At 38.2% G+C, this 21226-nt stretch overlaps 1 protein-coding gene across 3 annotated transcripts in view; it reads right to left on the bottom strand.

The window, feature by feature from the left end:
• Positions 1-21226, bottom strand: part of ARID2 (AT-rich interaction domain 2) — a 101743-nt gene that overhangs the window by 12705 nt on the left and 67812 nt on the right. For all 3 annotated transcript variants that reach the window (XM_015854939.3, XM_015854954.3, XM_015854945.3), the window contains 9 exons: positions 18976-19042; positions 18640-18890; positions 17435-17531; positions 17147-17356; positions 16606-16773; positions 14892-14967; positions 12192-12326; positions 11518-11717; positions 8327-11154 (listed from right to left, as the gene is read on the bottom strand). In XM_015854939.3, coding sequence (XP_015710425.2) covers positions 8327-11154; positions 11518-11717; positions 12192-12326; positions 14892-14967; positions 16606-16773; positions 17147-17356; positions 17435-17531; positions 18640-18890; positions 18976-19042 — 4032 coding nt within the window. The remainder of the gene's footprint in view (positions 1-8326; positions 11155-11517; positions 11718-12191; positions 12327-14891; positions 14968-16605; positions 16774-17146; positions 17357-17434; positions 17532-18639; positions 18891-18975; positions 19043-21226) is intronic.

The raw sequence follows: 21226 nt of genomic DNA, 5'->3' as shown, positions 1-21226 counted from the left end.
CCTTGCTGATACCATTACAGTTCTGTTACTGAATAGCTTTAGATTTTAATTGCAAAGAAAGAAACAGTTAAGGGCAACTTCTAACACTTCATTGGCACACTGGTCTTAAGTTTCCTTCCTGCTGCTCTCTTTTGGCAGCGCAGAAAACCATGTCACAAAGTAAGGAGTTCAATACAGACTGTACAACACCAGTGACGAAGAAGAGAGATAACAAAACTAATCAAAGCCAAACTATCTCCATGTCCAAGCCTAAATCCTGGTAAAAGAGTGACAATGCTCAGCTAAAAGTCCAGAACACGTGACTATTACATGATGCTTGTGACCTGCATGTGTGAGAAGCTGTAAGAAAGGACCCTTGAGTCCATTAGTCATAAATTAAAATGATTTTGAACTCTGGATTATTTTCATCAAAAGTTCTCTAATCAATTTAACAGATCAGGTAATTAACTTCCACAACATATCTATCTTTTATCACAGGTGGACACAAGCAGACCCTTTTAAGATCGATCTCCCTTTAGTCAGGCATTTTTAAAGTGAAGCTGAAAGTAGAATCATCCAGAGTCAGCAATACAGCTTGTTTAGCAATCTTCATTTAGCATCCTTACAGCAGTACGTAATCATGGTCTTTGTGTGACTTTTTATCCCTACATAACTTCTGTCTCATTTAATGTGCTGAAGAGAGAGTGAAATTACTGAATGAATTCAGGATTTCATTTAATTCCCATCATTCAATGTGTGGTTCGTGTATTATTTACCCCATTCTAAGCAAAGCCTATAATTAATCCAGAATTACATATTTTCTCAAGGGTTTTCCTGGCAAGCTCTCCTAGTGATATTCTAAGGTTTTAAACATTATTTTTAATGAGACAGCATCATTTTAAATAAGGAGAACACAACATGTTAAACACCGAAAATGAAACAGTTCAGAAAAGGAAACAACTTTCAAAACAAAAATTAAAACCAATTCCAATTTTTTTTTTTTTTCCTACTCTGGATTCCTGTGACAAGAAAACACCAAGTTGGTAAACTGAAATGTATACACTAATTGTTGTTCAGTGCTCCCTTATTGCTGCAGTACCATGAAATCAGGTAGCTTTGTTCAAACCTGTAGCATTAGGTGCTTACAATGCCCATATATTTTTAAGTCAAATTTACTGCCCAGTCATCATCTAGACTGATCACAGTACATTTAAGCAGATGAGGGGAAATCACATTTGTTTTCTTATTTTTGAAGCACAAGATCTACATGTGAGCATCATAAAGCTTTCCTTTCTTTGTTCTAGAGATCAGAAGTAACATTAGGAGTACATATTTCAGAACGTATACTCCTCCATTTCAGAACTATAGCAGAAATACCTGCTATGAATAACCCCTGCCCTGAAAAGGTACCTCTAACATCAGCATCCTATCGTTGTTTTTTTTCTAAAATACATAACCTAATTACAAACTCTCTTTCCAAGATCACTGAGTGCCATTTTAAGGACTTACAAGCGCTTATACAGGCCATAAACATACACATCTTTGAGAAACTAAACACTAACTGCAGTAGGGCAGCTACATATATAATGTTTATATTACCTATACACACATAAAGAATACATTTGTACCTAGTGAGTTCCTGTCTCAAAGAACCTGAGCTGTTCTGCAAAATTTACCATAAATTACAAGTTCCACACAAACTGACCTTGTAGTAACTACGCCTGACATGTTTCTGGCCATCCTTGAACATGGCAAATCGTGTTTAAAGAGTTAAAACACTGCACAAATAAATGACTTCAGTGTAAAAGTCAGACAGACATGGGGCAGCCTCACGTAGATTCTTAAGAGAGGCACAGAAGTATTCTGACAAACTGATTCCTTAACTGCAGTTTCTGATGGCAACCCCTAACCAAGTATATTATAAATTCCTTTGAACACTTTATTGGAGCTTTCCTGTTTGTGCAGTTATTCATTGCTATGGTCTCTTCAGCAAGATCTCAACTCAAGGCATGTCTCTCAGCCTACAGCACAGGCGCATAGGTGTAAAAGCTCAGGTTTTGATGATGAAAGTTAGGATTTCTGTAACTTTATTGTCTTCTGTGCAGAAATTAGTTACGCAGGTTGCCTGACATCAGTAGTTTATCTCAGAGACAAAGCCTGCTTGCCTACACATATAGGATATTCTAAAAGTAATGCTTCCTATTTAATTCCATGGAAACTACAACAGCTACGAAGCGCACAATAACCATTTTTTAAAGAGCAAATTCCCAGCTATGAAACACTGTAACACACGATAATTTTGCTCTCACAAGTGGAGGATACACCAGGCTTAGCCTGACTTGCTATAACTGGAACCAGACAGGCTCTTCTAGAATCATTTTCCTATTACCAGAGTGTACTTTGGTTTAGAGGAGAAGGCAAGGTCCAATACAGAGACACAGTAACTGCTGAATTATCACTAATAAGCCCAGCTGAGTTGGAGCTGCCCTGCTAAGAACCACCATGATCCCATCTCATCGTTCTCATCACAGTAGGCTCTGGCTCAGGCACAATCCCATCCCAGAAGGCAGCTATTTTCATTTTCAGCCTACTGAAATTCCTGAACAGTGGAGAGCTGTGACTGTACATATGAAGATTTCCTTAACTATGAATTTAAAAGTATAACATTAAGCTTTTCCTAGTCACTTCACCTTTGATTAACCTTAACTTTACCTTTACTTTACTGGTTACCTTTAACTACAGTTGTTTCGTCAGGATAAAAAAGTTTCTTCTGAACTGATCACATAAAAGAAAGCAAAGAGATACAGCATCATCAAGAACCTGGCACAGACTACTAAAACATAAGAGGAGGATGGTTAACAAGAAAAGTTTTCTCATCCTGCTCCCCAGGCCAATGAAAACAAGAATATATTGCAATGCAGATATAAGTGAGATGGGTAGCCAAGACTAACAATGCTGGCTGTATGGCTTTCAGAGCATATTCCTTGAACTGCATCACTACTGATGTTGACTTTAGAGGCAGTTGTTTGATCCCTCCCCCAATTCATTTTGAAGAAAATCCTTAGGCAGCAGTCTTTACAGAATTACAAATTTAAGCACAGTGAGAAGTATATTATTTTTAGAGCCTATACTTAGGATGGGCTGTTAAAATTTTGCTTACAGTTGAACACTGCATCCTACTGCAACACTTCAAACTACCAACAGTTTTAAAAATATATTTCACTACCTAACTACACATTGCTACACATAAAATTGAAAACAATACAGATGGTCCTTCTAAGGCTTTCTTCTCTCTGATATCTTCCTGCGCTGATGTGGCTTAACCATATCCTGCTGCATCAAAAGAGGGATCACCAGCAGGGCGAGGGAGGTGTCCCACTCTGCTCTGCCTTCCTGAGGACCTATCCAGAGTACTGTGGTCAGGTCTGGGGCCTTCAACACAGGAAAGATGTGGAGCTGTTGGAGCAGGTCCAGAGGAGGGCCAAAAAGATGATGAGAGGGCTGGAATACCTCTCCTATGAAGATAAATGGAGGGAGTTGGGCTTGTTTAGCTTGGAGAAGAGAAAGCTTCAGGTAGACCTCATTGCAGCCTTCCAATACAGAAAGAGGATCTACAAGAAAGCTGGAGAGGGATTTTAAGAAGGGCACATAGAAACAGAAGAAGAGTAAAGGTTTTAAATTTAGAGCAGATATTCAGAAGAAATTCTTTACTTGGTGGCAAGACACTGGAACAGGTGAGCCAGAGAAGCTGCGGCTGCTCAATACTGGAGGCGCATTCAAAGCCAGGTTGGGTGGGTCCCTTCCAACCCAGATGATACAACAATTACTAAAAATGTTACATTTCACAACTTTAAGATAACTAATGTACATCCCCATAAGCTGAAATGAATACAGCACAATTTGAGCATGAATGTGGGGTCAGGTGGATGGGTAGGCACTAAAGCAGTTCTTTTCTTGTCAGGTTGCTAAGGTTTAAGTGTGTTTGCAACGGTGCGCTTCACAAGCAAAGAGCAATAAAAGCACAGACATTCTGAATTTCAGTACTTCCAGCTGGGAAGCTCATTTGCTCTGTGACTAAGAATGAATTACATCTCCTGTGGCTACACACCTGCTTTCTGGTGCAGAGTAATTCTCAGCTTCCAAAACAATGGAGACCAGGAGCAAAAAAATCAGGAGATGCTTACACAATTTTGGCCATCTAAATTTCCATACAAGCATGCTCCATGAGGGAGGCCTTATGAGTAATGGGAGTGTATTATAAGGGGATGACAGTGATGAGCAGGAAAGTGATTATTTTAAAAGAGAGATGAGGCAATTTATAAGGACTGCTCCAAAAGTAATGCCTCTTTTTTTATTATGTTAGTCAGAGGTGAATGTCAGTGGTATGTCAGTAGAGGTTGAACCTTGCCACCAATATTATGTTGTATTTTGTTGCCACGCAACAGATGGCAGCAGAGGAGCATTCTTACAAAATGGTAACTGACGTGAAAGCGTGTATGAAGCAGAGGTGTCACTGAAATCCTCCATGCAGAAAAAATTGCACCCACTGACATTCGCCAGTGCTTGCTGACCATACATGGAGGCCAAACAGTGGATATCACAGTGGATAACAGCACAGTGAGGTGGTGGGTGGTGTGTTTCAGCAGCAGCAATGTGAAACACAAGTCATGTTTGGGATGGCCACGCAGATTTTTAATTAATTAATTTATTTTTAAGTGCAACATGTAGGCTCTTGTTCATCTCTGGTGAAATGAATAACTAACAGTAGTGCCTACACTGAAGAATAGTGTTTTGCAGCTGAGAATTTGCTCTACCAAACAGTGTTATTATGCTCTTTATATCCGTGGTAGTTTCCATGGAAATAAATAGGAGGTATTACTTTCAGACCGACCTATGTAGATTTGATTTGCTCACTTTCACCTGGCAAAGTATCAGAGTGCTTCTTCAAAACATAAACCTATTGGGACAAACCAACATGGTTACATTCAACAGATGCTTTGGAGGAATTTTAAGAGGAATAAGGAAAAAAAAAAAGGAAAAGGAAAAAATAAGTAAACAGGTAAGTAATAACTCATTTCTTTTTTCCTTTTCCTCCATCAGTCCAGCACAATACCTCAGGAAAGCCATAATCCAGAAACAGAGTAACAGAAATAAAAGAAAGCCAATGAAGTAAATTGCCAGCTTTGTTGCCTCTCAAGACTACACTCTCAAGGGTTTACAAAATACAGTTATAAGAAAAAAAATCCAACACTGTGCACTGCATGTTCTTCTGAAGTAACCCATATACACATAGGTCAATAGTTGTATTAAAATGTAACAAAAATCTTTTAAGTTAGTACTTAAGTAGTTATTTTTCAGTGAGTTCTGCTCATGTGTGCAATTAAAAACCAAACAATCACAGATGATACATGGAAGATACTTGTCCAACTGGATTTAGGTAGCAATACATAGGCTTTCTCATAAACACAAGATTCATAATTTTCATTATTGTGGCAAGCCATTTTTTCCCCTCAAGGGTTTAGTGGCAGCCAATTTCATACCAACTTTCATATTGCAAAACCAACCTGTTCTTAACTTCTTTATCCCCTTGAGAATTATTTTGCTCTTTTCCTTGCCTCCACTTTGCTGTTCCCCTTTCTTCTTGTTTGCTTTATCTTTTCTTTGCTTCAAGCCTCCTCCTTTTCCCCTCTCCACAGTTTTATGACAATCCTCCTGCTGCATAACCAATACTCTCCTCCATTTGCAATCCTTGGTATCTTCTTTTCCACCCTTCCTATTGCAGTCTAATTTTATTACAAACTTTCTTCTATTTCTTTCTTCTCTAAAATACACACTCTAGTTTAAAATAAAATGTAAAGATAACAAGAAGGAAAATAAAGCTAGCAAGGAGGAAGTCATGTACTAACAGCTTCAGCAACTATATAATTTCGCCATGGCTAATATCCTTTTACTTCCTGTCCCTCACCATTTCTCTTCACTGAAGTGTATTTAGACTTAATTTCAGACTGTCTGTAGAAGAAGTCTGTTCTTTTATATCCGCTGCAAGATACAAAACATACAGGAGGTACCACAGAGAGGATAAAACAATACAGATGTTCAACTGAAAACAGTGCTCCTTAGCTGCTGCCTTTCAAAAACTTAGAGACAAGGAAGCTGCTTATCATACAAGGAAGACTCCCTAAATAGGAGAGAGAAAACATTTCCTACGATTACGGAGGACCTCGACCTAACAGTCATCAGTGAAATTCACACTGAGTTCATAAGAATTAGGCTCTGCAGTACTTCTGGATGTCTTAAGCGTACTCTTAAAAGCAGATTCAATACTGCCAACACTTGGCATCCTCTTTTCCAACAAAACAGAGGCTATTGCAGCAGCTTTGGGGGGGGAGGCAGGGAGGGAAAAGCTAGAGAGAATGAGTTCAGTACCATTTATAATCCAACACACAATTTTGAAAGGAAGTTTTCTTTTGTGATTTCGAAGAAAGCAAAGGCAAGCTAAATTCCACAGAGGCAGACATTAAGCAGACTTGCACTGAATGGCAGAAGCCATTGGCAGCATCTCTGTTTGCACAGGCAATGGAAAACAAGACAAAACCATAAATACGTACAAAATATTAAGGAAAGCGTACAAGAAATTATACATAATCTTTAAGAAAGTATAGTCACAGCAAATAGTCTTGTTTGTTTGTTTCATTTTCATAACAGAAGAGGTAATCTAATACGAATGAAGTTGCTGGCTGTACTGCTCTCCTCAAGAACTGGAATGTGAGCAGTTTAGTAGCCATCTGAGACCAACATGCAAATTCTCGACAGCTGCATGTCCAGGGAAAATATAACCACAGGCAGCAGTTTTCCCAGTCCAAAGACACGGTTATAGCATTTTCTATTTCAGCCAACTCCTTAGTGAAGCTATTAAAGACAATCACACTGGGCTAAAAACATTCACTGCAAAAAGCAAGACATACAGCTAATATATCCACACTGCAGAAAATGTGCCATTTATCTAGTGTGCCGTCCCTGTGCTGCCAAGAGATAGTTTCATTTTGGTCTAATTGTTTCCAGTAAAAACAAATATAAATAAAGTATCAGAAGAACTACAGATCTCTCTGTCATAAAGGCACACGTAAATATTTAGGTTTTGAAGACATTCTAAAAGCTCAGCTCTATGTGATACGTTTAAAAGAAAAAGGAAAGAAAACTACATGTTAGAAACATGAAAGATCTTCCTACAGAAATTGAACTTCACATACAAAAAGCAGTAATGTAATGCTACCTATTCCTTGCTGAACATGAGTTCTAGCCCTGTTTAAGTCTATAGGGCCAAAACTTCCTACCGTTTCAAAAACCAACCAAAACCAAAGAAATAATAAAAGGAAAATGAATAAAACTGTTACAGCTCAATGCCAAAAAACCACTAACATAATGCTCAGAATCTCCTCTCTCTACGCTGTCAGAATTTTGTTGACTGTTAAACCTAATACTCCATTCTTTTTGCTCTTATTCAGGGTAAAAAGGGCGAAGTTTTTTTTGGAGAGGGATTTTAGATCCACATACAAAGCTAAAATAAAATCTTGCGACTGGAATAATCCAAAGCACAACTACTTGCAGTTTTTAAACACTCATGAAACTTCTGGACACACCTCATTTCTCGTGAAGTCTTATGAAGAAACTACTTTAAAATGTTGTTTTTGTTTGTTTGTTTGTTTTTAAGTTCAAGATAAAACAAGCCTTCGCCAAAGTTTTAAAAACAGAATAAAAAACCCCATTGCTAATTGTATCAATAAAATACACATTACAAGTATCTTGTCATGAACAAACATAAGCACATGCTCTGACACACTTACAAAGCAATACTTTAGCCTGACTGTAGTGAAGTGAAGCAAGCCTTACAAGATCACCTTAAATACAAGAACTTCAACATATTTTAGTAGGCCACATGCAGCTCAAGTGATTAACGAACTACCTTGCAAAAAATGTTTGCTCCTCCATATGCAGTAAGGACCAAGAATAAAATGCAGAACAACACTACCATTTTTACAAGACTGTACAGTAAATCATCTTTGTTTTTTAAACAGTAAATCCTTTAAGGAGGAAACCAGTGAGAACAAGTTCTTTCCTTACTGTATATTATGAAGCTCCAGACTATTGTAAATACCACTATAGTCACTTACATCAAAAAGTATGCAAACTATTTGAACTTTAGCTTGTGAAAGAATGCAAACCATCATTTTCTGAATATTTTAAATACTTTGCAACATATCAACCAAGTTTACATTTTCACATATATTTCACAGCATTAGTCATAATCAAGAGTTGGAATAAACATAAAAAGTACACTGCAACATACCTGTGTGACCATGCTTTGTATATACGTGGTTGGTTGCTGCTGCTTTTGTTGAACAGCACTTTCTATTGCTACTTTCGCTACAGTGCTTGGATCCGCTCCAGCTGGCACAGCAACCATAGTTGCACTGCAACCAGCATTGTTGGGGTCACTGATTGTAACAATTCTAACTCCTACTTTATTTGGAATTCCTGGAACAGTTTCCCTGTCATTATCCTCTGCTGGCCTCTTTGCAATTTTGCATTCTGCTGTGCCATTAGTAGACCGAACTTCGGATGACAGGGTAGACTGGGACACTCTAGGTCCTGAGTGTGGAACTGCTATGATTTGATGCCCCTGTATAACAGAGGCTGTAGATTGTGGTGAGACAACTACACTTGGGCGTTGCTGAGGCACATCTGAATTCAAACTTGAAGCTAGAGGTCCATTAGGTAAATCAGTGTTGGTACCACTAAGTTGCTGGGTTAACAGTTTCGCAGCCTCTTGTGTACCGCTTACAACAGGTGAACTACTCAAAGTTAATACAGGCCCATTAGAAATTCTCTCCCCTTGATCACCTTTGGCAGTATCTTGCTGCGTGGCATCCACATTCCCTTGTTGTTCCACTGAAGATATCTCACCATTTCCTACATGATTGGAAGTTTTGTGATTTGGAATGTTTTTGCTCAAATGATCATCTCCTTTATCAAAATCACAGATTCCATTAACTAGGGGCTTCTTCAAATCACTTTTAATTTCCTGTGTGTCCATTTGTTCAAAGTTCTGCTTTCCAGGAGCTCCGTTCTCACCCATTTCTAATGACGGCCCATTACTGACTTGTGAGCACTGATTGGCCTCATTCTGAGTTTTCCCTGAGTTAGAAGGAGGTAGACTGGAGTCACTATACTTTCTCCCATTTAAAAGACTTCCCACCTGCATTTCATTTTCTTTTGCATCCCCATTGCTGGTGTTTGCAGCTCCTCTTCGGCACGAAGGATTCTCCATAACTTCAATCTTACGTTCATGAATGTGTAAACCTGTTGCTTCCTTTGCTTCTTCCTCCTTTTGGCAAATTATTTTATCACCTTTGAATGGGGGAGCAGCAGTACACGGTGATTGTCCAGCTGAAGGTGCTTGAGTAGCTGGAAGTGTTTGCATCTGTAGCCCAACTCCTGTCTGAGCCCCGCTCACTGCAATTCCAGCTGGAGCAATGATTTGAGTTGCATTTCCCTGACTCACAGTTGCAGTAGCAAAACTCGTATTTGGCACAACTGTTATCGTAACCTGGTTGCCAGTAGTCCCTTGGAAAATAGTTGCTGGGCTGTTTGAGATCAACTGACCTGGTAATATCTGCAAGTTAGAAATGGGTACTGTCTGTACTGCCCCTTGGGGCTGGACTGCACCCTGGACCAGCTGTTGTCCAACTAGCAGCTGCTGAGCTGAAGACTGCCCTTGTACTCCAAAACCTGGTGTTTGGTTATTGGCCATCTGATAAACCACCTGAGGGCTAGGAGCTCTTGCATTGTTAGGTGGAGGAATCTGCGGAGCTGGGAGTATAAGCTTCCCCCCTGGAGTTGAGGGGCCTCTTTTTGGAAGAAGTAGTTGTTTTATCAGACTAGATTCACCAGAGTTAGGCTGGCCAACTCCTGTATTACCTTGCTGGGACTGAACCTGCATTTGCATCGGTGGTTGTACCTGTTGCTGTGAAGATGCTGGTGAATGTTGCTGCTGCTGCTGCTGTCTCTTTACAGAAAGCATCTGGCTGACAGTAGGAGGGGGTCCTTGTGACTGAGAAGGGGTAGGTGAAGGTGACATAACTGTAGGGACTTGATTATTTGTAACCGGACCTGGAGATGGTGAAGAAGATGGAGTAATGCTTGGCTGTCCAGCCAACTGAACAGTCTGACCAGGAGGAATAGAAGCTGGATTAGCAAGCACTATTTGGTGAATGGCTGGTGCATATGTTTGACCTTGCTGAGCTGGCTGGCTGACAATCACTACGCTTTGCTGGGATGGCGGTTGTGGTGGTTGCTGCTGCGACTGCATCGGCTGCTGTACATTAGGTGGAACTTGCTGAGACGGCAGAGGCTTTGGTGCAATGTTCTGAAAGCCTACCCTAGAAGTTGGTGGGTTTTGGACACCTGCAATTGCAACCACCTGCCCAGGTGCTACTTGGAAATTCTGAACAGTGGTGGCAGATACAATGTTAGATGCAGAGGTTGTGACATACTGCTGCGGCGCTATGATGACTGTATCTTGTTGCTGGTTACCAGTAGAGGACTGCTGAGATGACGACTGCCCAGGTTGCGACGATGTGCTGATCAGCTGTTGACCCTGTGAAACTGCTGAACTGCATGCTGGTATGTTTTGTACTCTGCCAAATATATGACCCTGAGGTACAGCTTGTTGAATTACTGTAACAGGAGTGCCTGTAGGTATCTGTCCTGGTACCACCGCATGCTGCTGAATTACAGGTTGGTGGTGAAGCAACGTCTGAGAACCAACAACAGTAACGGACGGCTGTGGTCCTGTACTGCTGTGATTTTGATTTGAAGCTTGTGGTGCTCCTCCTACAGCAATAGTAACGGGAACTCCAGACTGGGGAACAGAGCTCTGTATTACTGTGGCCTTCATAACTTCACCAGGTATTGGACCTTTATTCTGTATAACAGTCATTGGAGCATTTTGCTGCTGTGCATGAACAGTATTTTGTGGAATTCTAGAAACAGTCTGTGCCACAGTGTGAACACCTTGAATTGGAAAAGACATCTGTGTTGCTGTCAAAGTTGAAGACTGGTTAATCGGGGTCCTTTGATAATGATTTCCTACGCTTTGTGGCCCATGTGGGAGTCCTATTGAAATAAATAAGGTAGAAGTTTGAAAGCAAAAGTTAGTTCAAAACAAAGAATTTTTAAAACCCCAAGGCTCCGATTTTTAATTTTAGAGAAGTGTTTTCTCAGCTATATTGCGTCTGAATAAATGATGCAGTGACAACAGCTTATCTGCTGACTAACAAGTTTAAGGGTGACACATCAAGTATGAGATCACATGCAAGTACAGACAGTAATACAGTTATTCAGAACTTCAATCAATAAAAGGAATAAAACCACATTGTCCCTAACTCCAACACTTGCAAACTATTTTGGATTTATTTTTTTTTTAATTGTTCTTTGAGAATCAATGCAGAATACTCAATATTTAAATGATTAAAAAACCTGCTGGCGAAGGAGACGAAGACATGTCAGGAATTGAATCAACCCGAACAATTGGGGTAGACGAAGCTGGTTGCTGCTGATAGTACATCTGAATGGGAAGTGGTATAGCTCTCCTCTTCACTCCTACCACATGTATATGTGCTTGACCATTGTTAATTGGATCTTCCACTCTCTTCACTGTATGATTTGGAAAGACAGTTCTGCCAAATAGAACATAAATCAGTGTTAAGAAACACAATAACTCTACCCTTTTACAGTGTGTGGGTTTGTTTTGTTTTTTTTTTTAAGTATTAATCTAACGCTACTCTTACATGCACAGTAACTTCACCAGTGCCTGCATATTTGCAGTACAGCAGAATTCTCTGAACGCTTCAGGGTATTCATCACAGGAGACCAAAAGGTCAAATAGACTTTGAACAAGTTAAGTGAAAACTACAGTATCTTCAAGAACTACATAAGAAAGAACTGACACAAGTGAGTCTACTAAATGTCTTGAAATGGGATGAAATCAAATTAAATTATAAACATATTTCAATTAAAATTTCAAAACTGCATGTCTTTCAAACCCAACTTAGTACATCTCTTCTCATAGAACTCTTAAGCTATGTGTTAATACTGCTAACACTGCATTACATACAACAGTCTCTTTATTTCTGTGCAAATTTCTCTCTTACCGCAGGCATTTATAAAATCCAGTAGATGTTAGGATTCCACCTCGAGCTAATTTACTACAGGTAGAGAGGTATTCAGAGTACATTTCCGCTCGAGAGATTGAGCAATCAAGATTCACCTCAAAATGGGCATTCAACCTGAAGATGAAAAAACAGACTATGAAGCAAAACACAGTGACAGTACAGCTGTTAAAACACTTCTGTTTGTATGAGAGAATTCTGAGATGTGGTAACATGAACAATAAAATTGCCATCTACTGTCTTGTCTAATGTCTGTTCCACACTTTCCACTTCTCATTGCTAACGATATCTGAGATATCCAGTGAGTATACAGTCAGTACCTTACTTACATAGAAATATGCAGAACAGGCCCCATATGTGCATTTTTTATTGCACGCTCAGAAGCAACAACAACAACAAAAAAAGATAGGATTTGTTTGGTGAGCTTTCCTCCCTAAAACCTTTATGCTTATTACTTAGTGACTTTTCTTTATCAAAAGATGGACTGAACAGCAGCTAATTCTTGATCAAACATTTCTACTCTAAACCTACTCAACACTCACATAAAAACAAATTATACGCAAATACTGTCTTAATTCAAAACACAAGACAAAACAGAGATAGAACAACTACCTCGATCTGTGATTCTAAGAGACAGGAAGACAGGAGAAAGGGTACTGGAACTCTAAAAGAGCATGCATGTAAGACACACACTTGTTCCAGGAGTCACGCAGTATGCAGGCATCATAAAATCCTTGAACAATCTATTCTGCCTGTCAATTTCTAGAGAAATTTCCAGAAGACTCTGTATCTCCTACAGAAGAATCTCCACAAATGCACACGCTACCCAGGTAGTTATGAGAGATGGCAGCAGTTTCTATTTCTTGATTTTATTTACTCAAAATCCATTATTCCAGCCCAGAGAAACACCAACAGTTCATCCCCAGCAGTACGTGGACATAACTAACACTTCACACAATTCTCAAACAGTGGTACCTGAATACAGGCTCAGACAGAACAAAAATATGTTTAGGATATCAGCATTCACTATGTGGTGCTACCATTTTGAAAAACTGTGTTGCACTCTCCTTTATAGAGCCCCATACTCCCCTAAGAGCTAAATGTTTCAAAGAGAAAAGGAAAGGATCACATTCTTTAAATCACATTCTCTCAAAAACAGTGAAGTTCAAGTAGAATGTCATTTCTCCTGCAGTTTAGTTACAATTTTATTACGGCAAAAATTGAGATCACACTCCGTAATAGAAAGTCTAAGTACTAATTAAATCTGGCATATGAGACTAATGACTGTCCAGCTAGGTATATTCCATTGGTCTGACACACTATCACTGATACAAGCAGCATACAGAAGGTCAGGTCTTGCAATGGTGGAACATGAACTGCAATTAGCACTTCCTGTCACACATACGCACTATCTTACAAGAAGGCTCCTACTTAGGCTAAGCTGGTTTATAATATATCCAGGAAGGTCAGCTTAAATACCTTTTTTTTCCTGCTGCTTCCAAGAGATAATAACTTTTCTAACATCTACCATTATAATTGGTTCATTTTCCAGTTTCTTTAAAACATACAATGAAAATCTACATGAGTGTAAGGCACTCAACGTCAGCGCTGAGAAAAAACATTTGCAAGGGGCTAGTTCTCTGCTCTGGATTTCAATTCTTTTGATTTCTATTTTGTCAGCACAGATAAATACTACCTATTTACTAAGGAACATTTTCAGAACTGTATGTTATTTTTTATTATTCACTGGCTTTTACTTATCACTGGAAGAAAATTAATAACAAGATACTAGTAATACTCATCACTGATAGCTGCAGAAACATATCGCACACAGACTCTGAAACCAAGCACTTTACAGATCTTTCTGATTCTACAACACATGGTTCTCTCCCTTACTTTTTGCCATGTGACAGTACTGCACAGTCACATAATGGGACCTACCTATACTTATTTTAACAGTCAAAACTTGCACTTTACATTTTATACATCATGCAAAATCCACCTTGCCTAAAACCTTACTTCTGCAAGCTAGATGTCCAACGCCCCCTATGCTTCAGAGAGAGTAGAAGCAGAAAGGTCCAAAATGATTACCACAGATATTTAGAATGTGAGTAGATTCATATAAATTAAGTATAGTTCAGAAAGATGACACTCAGTCTGTAGAAGAATCATAAGCAGAACAATTTTCTTCTTAATATCTGACCAGCAGCCAGCAACAACAATACTACATAAAAGCGAAAGAACCTGGGGGGGAGCCTTTAATATTCCCTAGGGTGCTTGAGATTTACAGTGATCACATGAGAGTTTTGCACAGTTTACCTCTATAATTTGAGGACTACTTTTACATTGGTGTAGTAACATGGCAAACATTACCTGATGAAAATACTTGTGAAACATAAAACGCTGCTTGACAGCTTAATAAAAATCAATGCAAGAGTTAAAAATCTAATCAAATTATACTCTAAGAGAGAATTTCAATCATCAGCTATCCAAGAGTGAATGTGTCACTTGAGTTTTTTCTTTCATACTCCTTCAAAGCAAGAACAGAATGGTTTTATTTCATACTTTTCAGAAGAAGTAGTCCAATAGTGAATAGAAGCAAGTGAGAAAAATCTGTGACACATGAGCACACACATGGTCATTTTCCTTCATTAAAATATTTTAATAGAATGATGCACTCACCACTGACATGCAAATTTCTCACTGTCTATTTCTACTATTCCTGGTGGTGGAGCAACATGTGGTGCTGCTCTAGAGGCTGTAGGGAAGAAAAACAGTTTTGCTGAATGAAGGAAATGACTTTCATTGCCATAACTTTCAATGGTACAGTTTCTCCTGTTTCTGCAAGCAGGGTTTTTCCAAATAAAGTAAGTCGCACAGGTGGCACAAGGCACAGCACAGATTCACTCCAATTAACCGAAATTAAGCAGGCAATTTTCCAACTCCTAACTTGAAACAAGGTTTTTGTTGCAACATCATATTGATTTCTTTATTTACTCCTGTTTATACCCTTAAGACACATTCTTTTTCAGCAACTTTCACTTAGGTATCTGAATGTGCTCAAGAAACATAAGACATACAGGATAATACAAGGGCTGCTCCAAAAGTTGCGCATTCTATTTTATTATGTTGGTCCATGACATCAGAGGCAGATGTCGGTAGTATGGTAGTAAAGGCTGAAGCTTTCCACCAATATTCTGGTACATTTTGTTGCAGTGTGACAGATGACAGCTGACGTACTGAATAACAAAATGGTGTCTGACATAGAAGTGCATATGAAGCACAGTTGTAATTGAATTCCTGCAGGTGGAAAAAAAATGGTACCCAGTGAAATTCATCAACACTTGTGAACATACATGTAGACCAAACAGTGGATCTGAGCACAGTGAGGTGGTGGGTGGTGCTTTTCAGTAATATGTAACACAACACCAACCAATATGTCACCAACATGTAACACAAGCCATGTTTCAGATGGCCATGCAGATTTTTACGAGTGCAGCACGCAGGCTCTTGTTCATTGCTGGAAAAAATGGCATTACTGAACTTTGTAACTGTTGAAAAACAGTGTTTTGTAGCTGAGAGTTTGCTCTAATACTGTTACTGTGCTATTTGCATTTGTTGTAGTTTTCCTGGAAATAAATAGAAGGCATTACTTTTGGAGCAATTTACGTATCTGTCACATCAGTTCTTTCTCCATTTTTCTTCACAACAAATACCTGTTCCATCTTGTGTGCACTTGAGGTACACAGCTCTGTGCTTTTGTTAATAAAGACAGAATGAGATTTCTATGTTTTCCCCAATCACTAATAACTGCTTTGTCATCAACTTCAAAAGAACTAGTATTTACCCTAAAATAACACTGCAAAAGTTAATCCTTAAAATCTAATTAATAGACAAGGTCAATTAAGAAAACACTTTTCACACTTTAAATAATGCAGTTAAAATTGGGTTCACATCACAATAAGCTGTTTAGCCATTTCAAAGTAGGCATTCTACATGCCTCTCATCTCTTTAACTCTACCAAATAAGTCTATTACTGACCAATAGTATTCTGTGCAAAATGCAATACAGAATAATTTGTTTCCATGATTTCCAGAGAATTAATCTAGAATGAATACTCCATTTCAAATGGAAAAAATTAAAACAGTGAGCAAGATTTTGCAGTAAATTTTCAAAATAGCAACTGAAAAATATTAAGATTCTTTCTTTTTCACAACAGCTTTAGCTACCAAAGCTTTCTATTTGCTTTCTAAACAAACATCTGAGAAAGATACCATATATTGTGTATAACACCATGCTTACTTACATAACCCAATCAGAAACCTCCAAAGGACAGAAATCATATCCCACATAGAAAACTATGCAGAAGAGCACGTTCCCTTGTAGTTATACTAACCTGCGATACCTGTTGCGTGTGCCTGTGAAGAACCATGGTCCATCATGGGTGGTCTGACATCAGGTACTCCTTGCTGGCTAACACACTGATGTTCAATGAGTTTAACAGCAGTAAGTGCATCAGGCCCAAACATTTGGATGTCCATAGAAACCAGACACACTAACGTATCTGAAGTATTAAATGCAAAACCAAAAATAACATTAGGGCAATAATAATGACGTTCGATGTTCTGATGTGCTTTAAAAATGCCTTGTGTTGAATGAAACCAAGCCTCCATACACTTCTGTAGATCTGTACTTAAGTTATTAATGGCATTTAGAAACTTCAGCTTCCATAGTTACTAGAGTACACAAAGAACCTGCAATGCTTGCAAACACAAAGAATTATTCTGGTAAAACTTACCATTGAAATATACAGCCCTAACCTGTGTGCACACACACACACAAGAAAGCACATTTTTAACCACTGAACTTGACCTTTTCTAAAGTCTTTCTTCCCATAGTAAGTGCAAATAGTATATATTGTCTTGCTTCTCTCTTACCTATGCTCTTCTCTACTTTAGAAATCTTTGTGCAGGCTACTTCTCCCATTTCTGTGAGCATGTATAGCACCTCAAGTGCTGAGATTACAAGCAGCACATCTGGTAGTGTGAGATGACATATGATCTCCTTGTAGGACTCTTGATCCACATATTCACAGATTAAGACACCATTATCTTCAGCCTTACAAAGATTTGCCAAGATTTCCATGCCTGAAAAACAAATACAAAATAGTTCAACAGCAATAATTGCAATTCTAATATCACAACAAGAATAGCCTGATAACTTACCTCTCATTTTCAAAAATCTATCCCTTGACATGAGGCATTTTGTAACAGTGTGAAACATTAGATGAGTAGTTTTGAAATCAACAGGATCCAACAGAAGCTGATAGAAAAAGAAAAAACAAAAATCTATGACTAACACTACGCACACCATGCCATTAGCTCAAATCCTTGCATACACATTTCAAAATATAAGATTTGAGAGTATTTAAATGCAGCACAGTTATATGACATTTATGTTTAAAAAAACAAAATCCCGTGGGTTGGGTTTTTTATTGGTTATTGTTAAAGCATTTTTAGCTACTTCAGAGTAGGAAAAGAAGAGGGGGCTATCTAATTTATACTTCCCTAGGAATAAGCAAAATAAGTTTACTTTTGTAAAGTCAAAAGTATTCTCAAATATTTGAGCATCCAGCAAAGAACAGAACTTGAGTAAGAGGCACTCTCTTCCCAAAGGCTACCACCACAACCATTCATCCTGTTTCTATCCATTTCTGCTTCCTGATCAGATCTCTCAAGACACTGAAATGTGTAATATTCTTCCTCATTCATTAGAAAGCAGATACACAGGAAATAAAAACAGCTTTTTCCGACAGTAGGCCAATCCTTCAAGTCTCAGTCTGTGGTATCTAGCCATTTAAATTAAATTTACCTGATTTATTTTAAAATAATACAGTGCCCGAACATATCTACTTGTAAAATCTGTATGATTTATGTGCACAATGATGACAGACTGAAACTATTTTTTACTGCTTTCAAATCTCTTTGAAAAGGACGACTCATGTCATTCAGACAGTATACCCAGGGCTATATGACTACCATCCTAGTGCGCACTAAACATGGCATGAAAACCTCCACCCCTTTCGCAAACATACGATTTATAACTAAAGGAAGTACAAAGTAAATGAGCTAGTGCAGTCTGCAGAATGTAACTGATTTCTCTCCCCCCATTTGTAAAACTAAGCTGAAAATTATGCAGTATGAACTTCTTACATATCCCCATATCATCAGTCTTTTCCACACGAGTCCATTTAAACAAACTAACACATGCAACCTGTATTTTACTTTGGGCTAATTACTATTTACATATTAAGAGAATGATTTATTTAGTGTTTCATTCAATGATCAAGGAAGAGCGATTTATTTAATTAACATTAAAGTAAAGCCTTTATCAAATGATATTTTAATTATTCTGTTTGGAAGAACATTACCTCTGCTGCAATATTTCCCAGCGTGTCAAGCCCCAACTGCCGTAGAGAAATAAAATGACTATGAGCAGAGAGTAGCAGGAACCGAAGACAAGTACGATTAGCTGCCAGAAGTTTAACATTTCCCTCTTCAAAAGAAAGATTACGTAAAATCACTGCAATCTGCAGTACCCGCTGCCCTTCAATATCATTAATGCCCAGTTTGCGAGGCGGATGAAATAAGGATTCCCAAATCCAATCGTCTGATGGAATATCTACAAAGGAGATAAATATATTTTAGTCCTTCTTTTCCTATATGTACAAACACACACGTATGTGATTTTACTCAAAATTTCTTACCTTGAGATTTGCTTCTGTCAGAAATAAGGTCACGTACTTCAATATCCTCAACAATATCTCTCCAAAACTGAAGAAAAAATTAGAAATACACTTAATTTTTAGTGAATTATTTTTCTACAATAGTATTTTTATTTCCATTACTTTAAAATACTTTTGAATGGGAGAAAGCTTACTCTTTAAAAATTCCCCAGTACCTTGAGTCTTAACTTATCTAACAATAACATAATTTTTCAGTCATGGAATGATATGATACATGTATAATAGCTTACATTTAGGAAGCTCTTTCTTTTATAAGTACTAGAAGTATGTGTTCATGATGCACCAACTCTACCCTGGATCTATATTGCTAATAGATATACTGAAACCACATGGACAGTTTTCCACGAAAAAAAAAATTAGAAATTCAGCAGTAAGTGGGAAAAACATAGAATCCATTTTCATTCACTTCCTACAAGCAGGGAAGTCCTAAGGAAGACAACCCCACTGAGTTTCAGAAAATCATAGCTCCTGCCACAAGTCCAGCACTTAAGATTTCTATCTGGAGAGACACGTTAAAGCTCTCATGTTTTCCACATCACTTTAAATTAATGAAAACAGAATCAACAACCACCACCACATCACCACCAGCCTTATTCATAAAGCACATCAGAATGCTGCAGCAGACCAGATTTCAAATTGATTTACAGATATATGGCTGATCTGTAAATGGTTATGTTGCTAGAACTGCTGAAATAACAATCACTCAAAGGATCAAGTTTGCAAACTAGTAAAAACATATACTAGTATATGCTAATACAAATATATATATTCTAATGTATACTTTTCAATAAAAACATAAACTTTCCTATGACTAATGTATATATTCCCAACTCACTAATGAAATACAGCTACTCTACTAGCCATGAACACAGAATAAAAGCACATATAAATCTCAATTCAAAGGAAAGGATGGCACATCCAGCCAAACAGCAGGAAAATCACACTGTGCAAACATAATTACTCAATTACAGCACTCATACCAAGCTTGCCACTATTACATTCTTGAAAAAATAGAATACTGCACATTTTCTGAATAGTAAAGAAAAGAATTTTATTTTCCACTGCAATGCCAGTAAATGGCATCCAAACGCTGTTTAGTAAAGAGGATTGCTTGCACCTCATTTTTGTAAAGACAAGAACAGCTACATAAAGTCTAACTTCCCATCATCTGTGACAAACAGGTTTTTCAAGTTAATTCTGAGGCAACCATGAAAATTCAAAGAAGACCAAGGCACGGAAGTAAAGTTTACTGAATGTACTTCATTTTGACTGGGCTTTCCTGAAACTTGTTCCATAAATGTTGCAAAGAGCACACAAAAAGTCTATCTCTTGGAACTGCATTAGTCAGTTAGAATGCTTACTTTTGGAAAAGACAGTAAGCCTTAAGATTTCACCACTGAAGAAAAATCCTAAAAGCTTTTGAAGATCTGCTGTTTAATCAGTTAAGGGTTTTATTTTACTATATTTTTAAGTGAGATGCTTGAAGTCTTAACCCGAACCTTTTTGGAAGAGGACAACGTCAAAAACTGTCACGTTAAGACCGCTGTCACACATTAAATGTTAAAATAGCATCATCATGTTTTGCTAGCTGAATCCTCCACTAATCAATTTTCTGTCTACATGGCAAATCATAGAATGGTTTGGGTTAGAAGGGACCTCTAGCATCATGTAGTTCCAACCTCCCTGCTATAGGCAGGGACACCTCCCTCTAGACCAGGTTGCTCAGAGCCCCATCCAGCCTGGCCTTGAATGCTTCCAGGAAGGGGGCATTCACAGCCTCACTGAGCAATCTGTTCAGTGTCTCACCACCTTCACACTAAAGAATTTCTTCCTGATACTCAGTAAGCTTGGACATTTTCTCACAAGGATGAAAAATGAGGATATAAGCTTTTTGCAGATGAAGACACAGCAGGTACTGCTGAAATTACAGCCTCACAGTCCTGAAGTTAAAGATGAATACAGAAATACATTTCTGGATGAGTTCTCATCTCGCCTAATACTTGCAAAACATTAACAGACCCACTCTACATGCCTGAACAACTGAAAAATTCTCCTCATCCTTAAGAAGTCTGTAAAACAATTCTAGCTGTCAGGACAGATAAGATCTTTTTCTCTCCCCCCCCCCCTCCCCCCCAGAAAAGAACAGAACACAGCTTCTTTCTGTAAGTTATAATGAAAGAAACACCAAGGCACCAAAGAAAGTTTACCTACA

Source organism: Coturnix japonica, chromosome 1 (genome assembly GCF_054131305.1).
Source record: "Coturnix japonica strain WE chromosome 1, WE-NBRP24, whole genome shotgun sequence".
NCBI classification, from domain to species: domain Eukaryota; kingdom Metazoa; phylum Chordata; class Aves; order Galliformes; family Phasianidae; genus Coturnix; species Coturnix japonica.
This window is presented reverse-complemented; position numbering and strand designations above follow the sequence as displayed.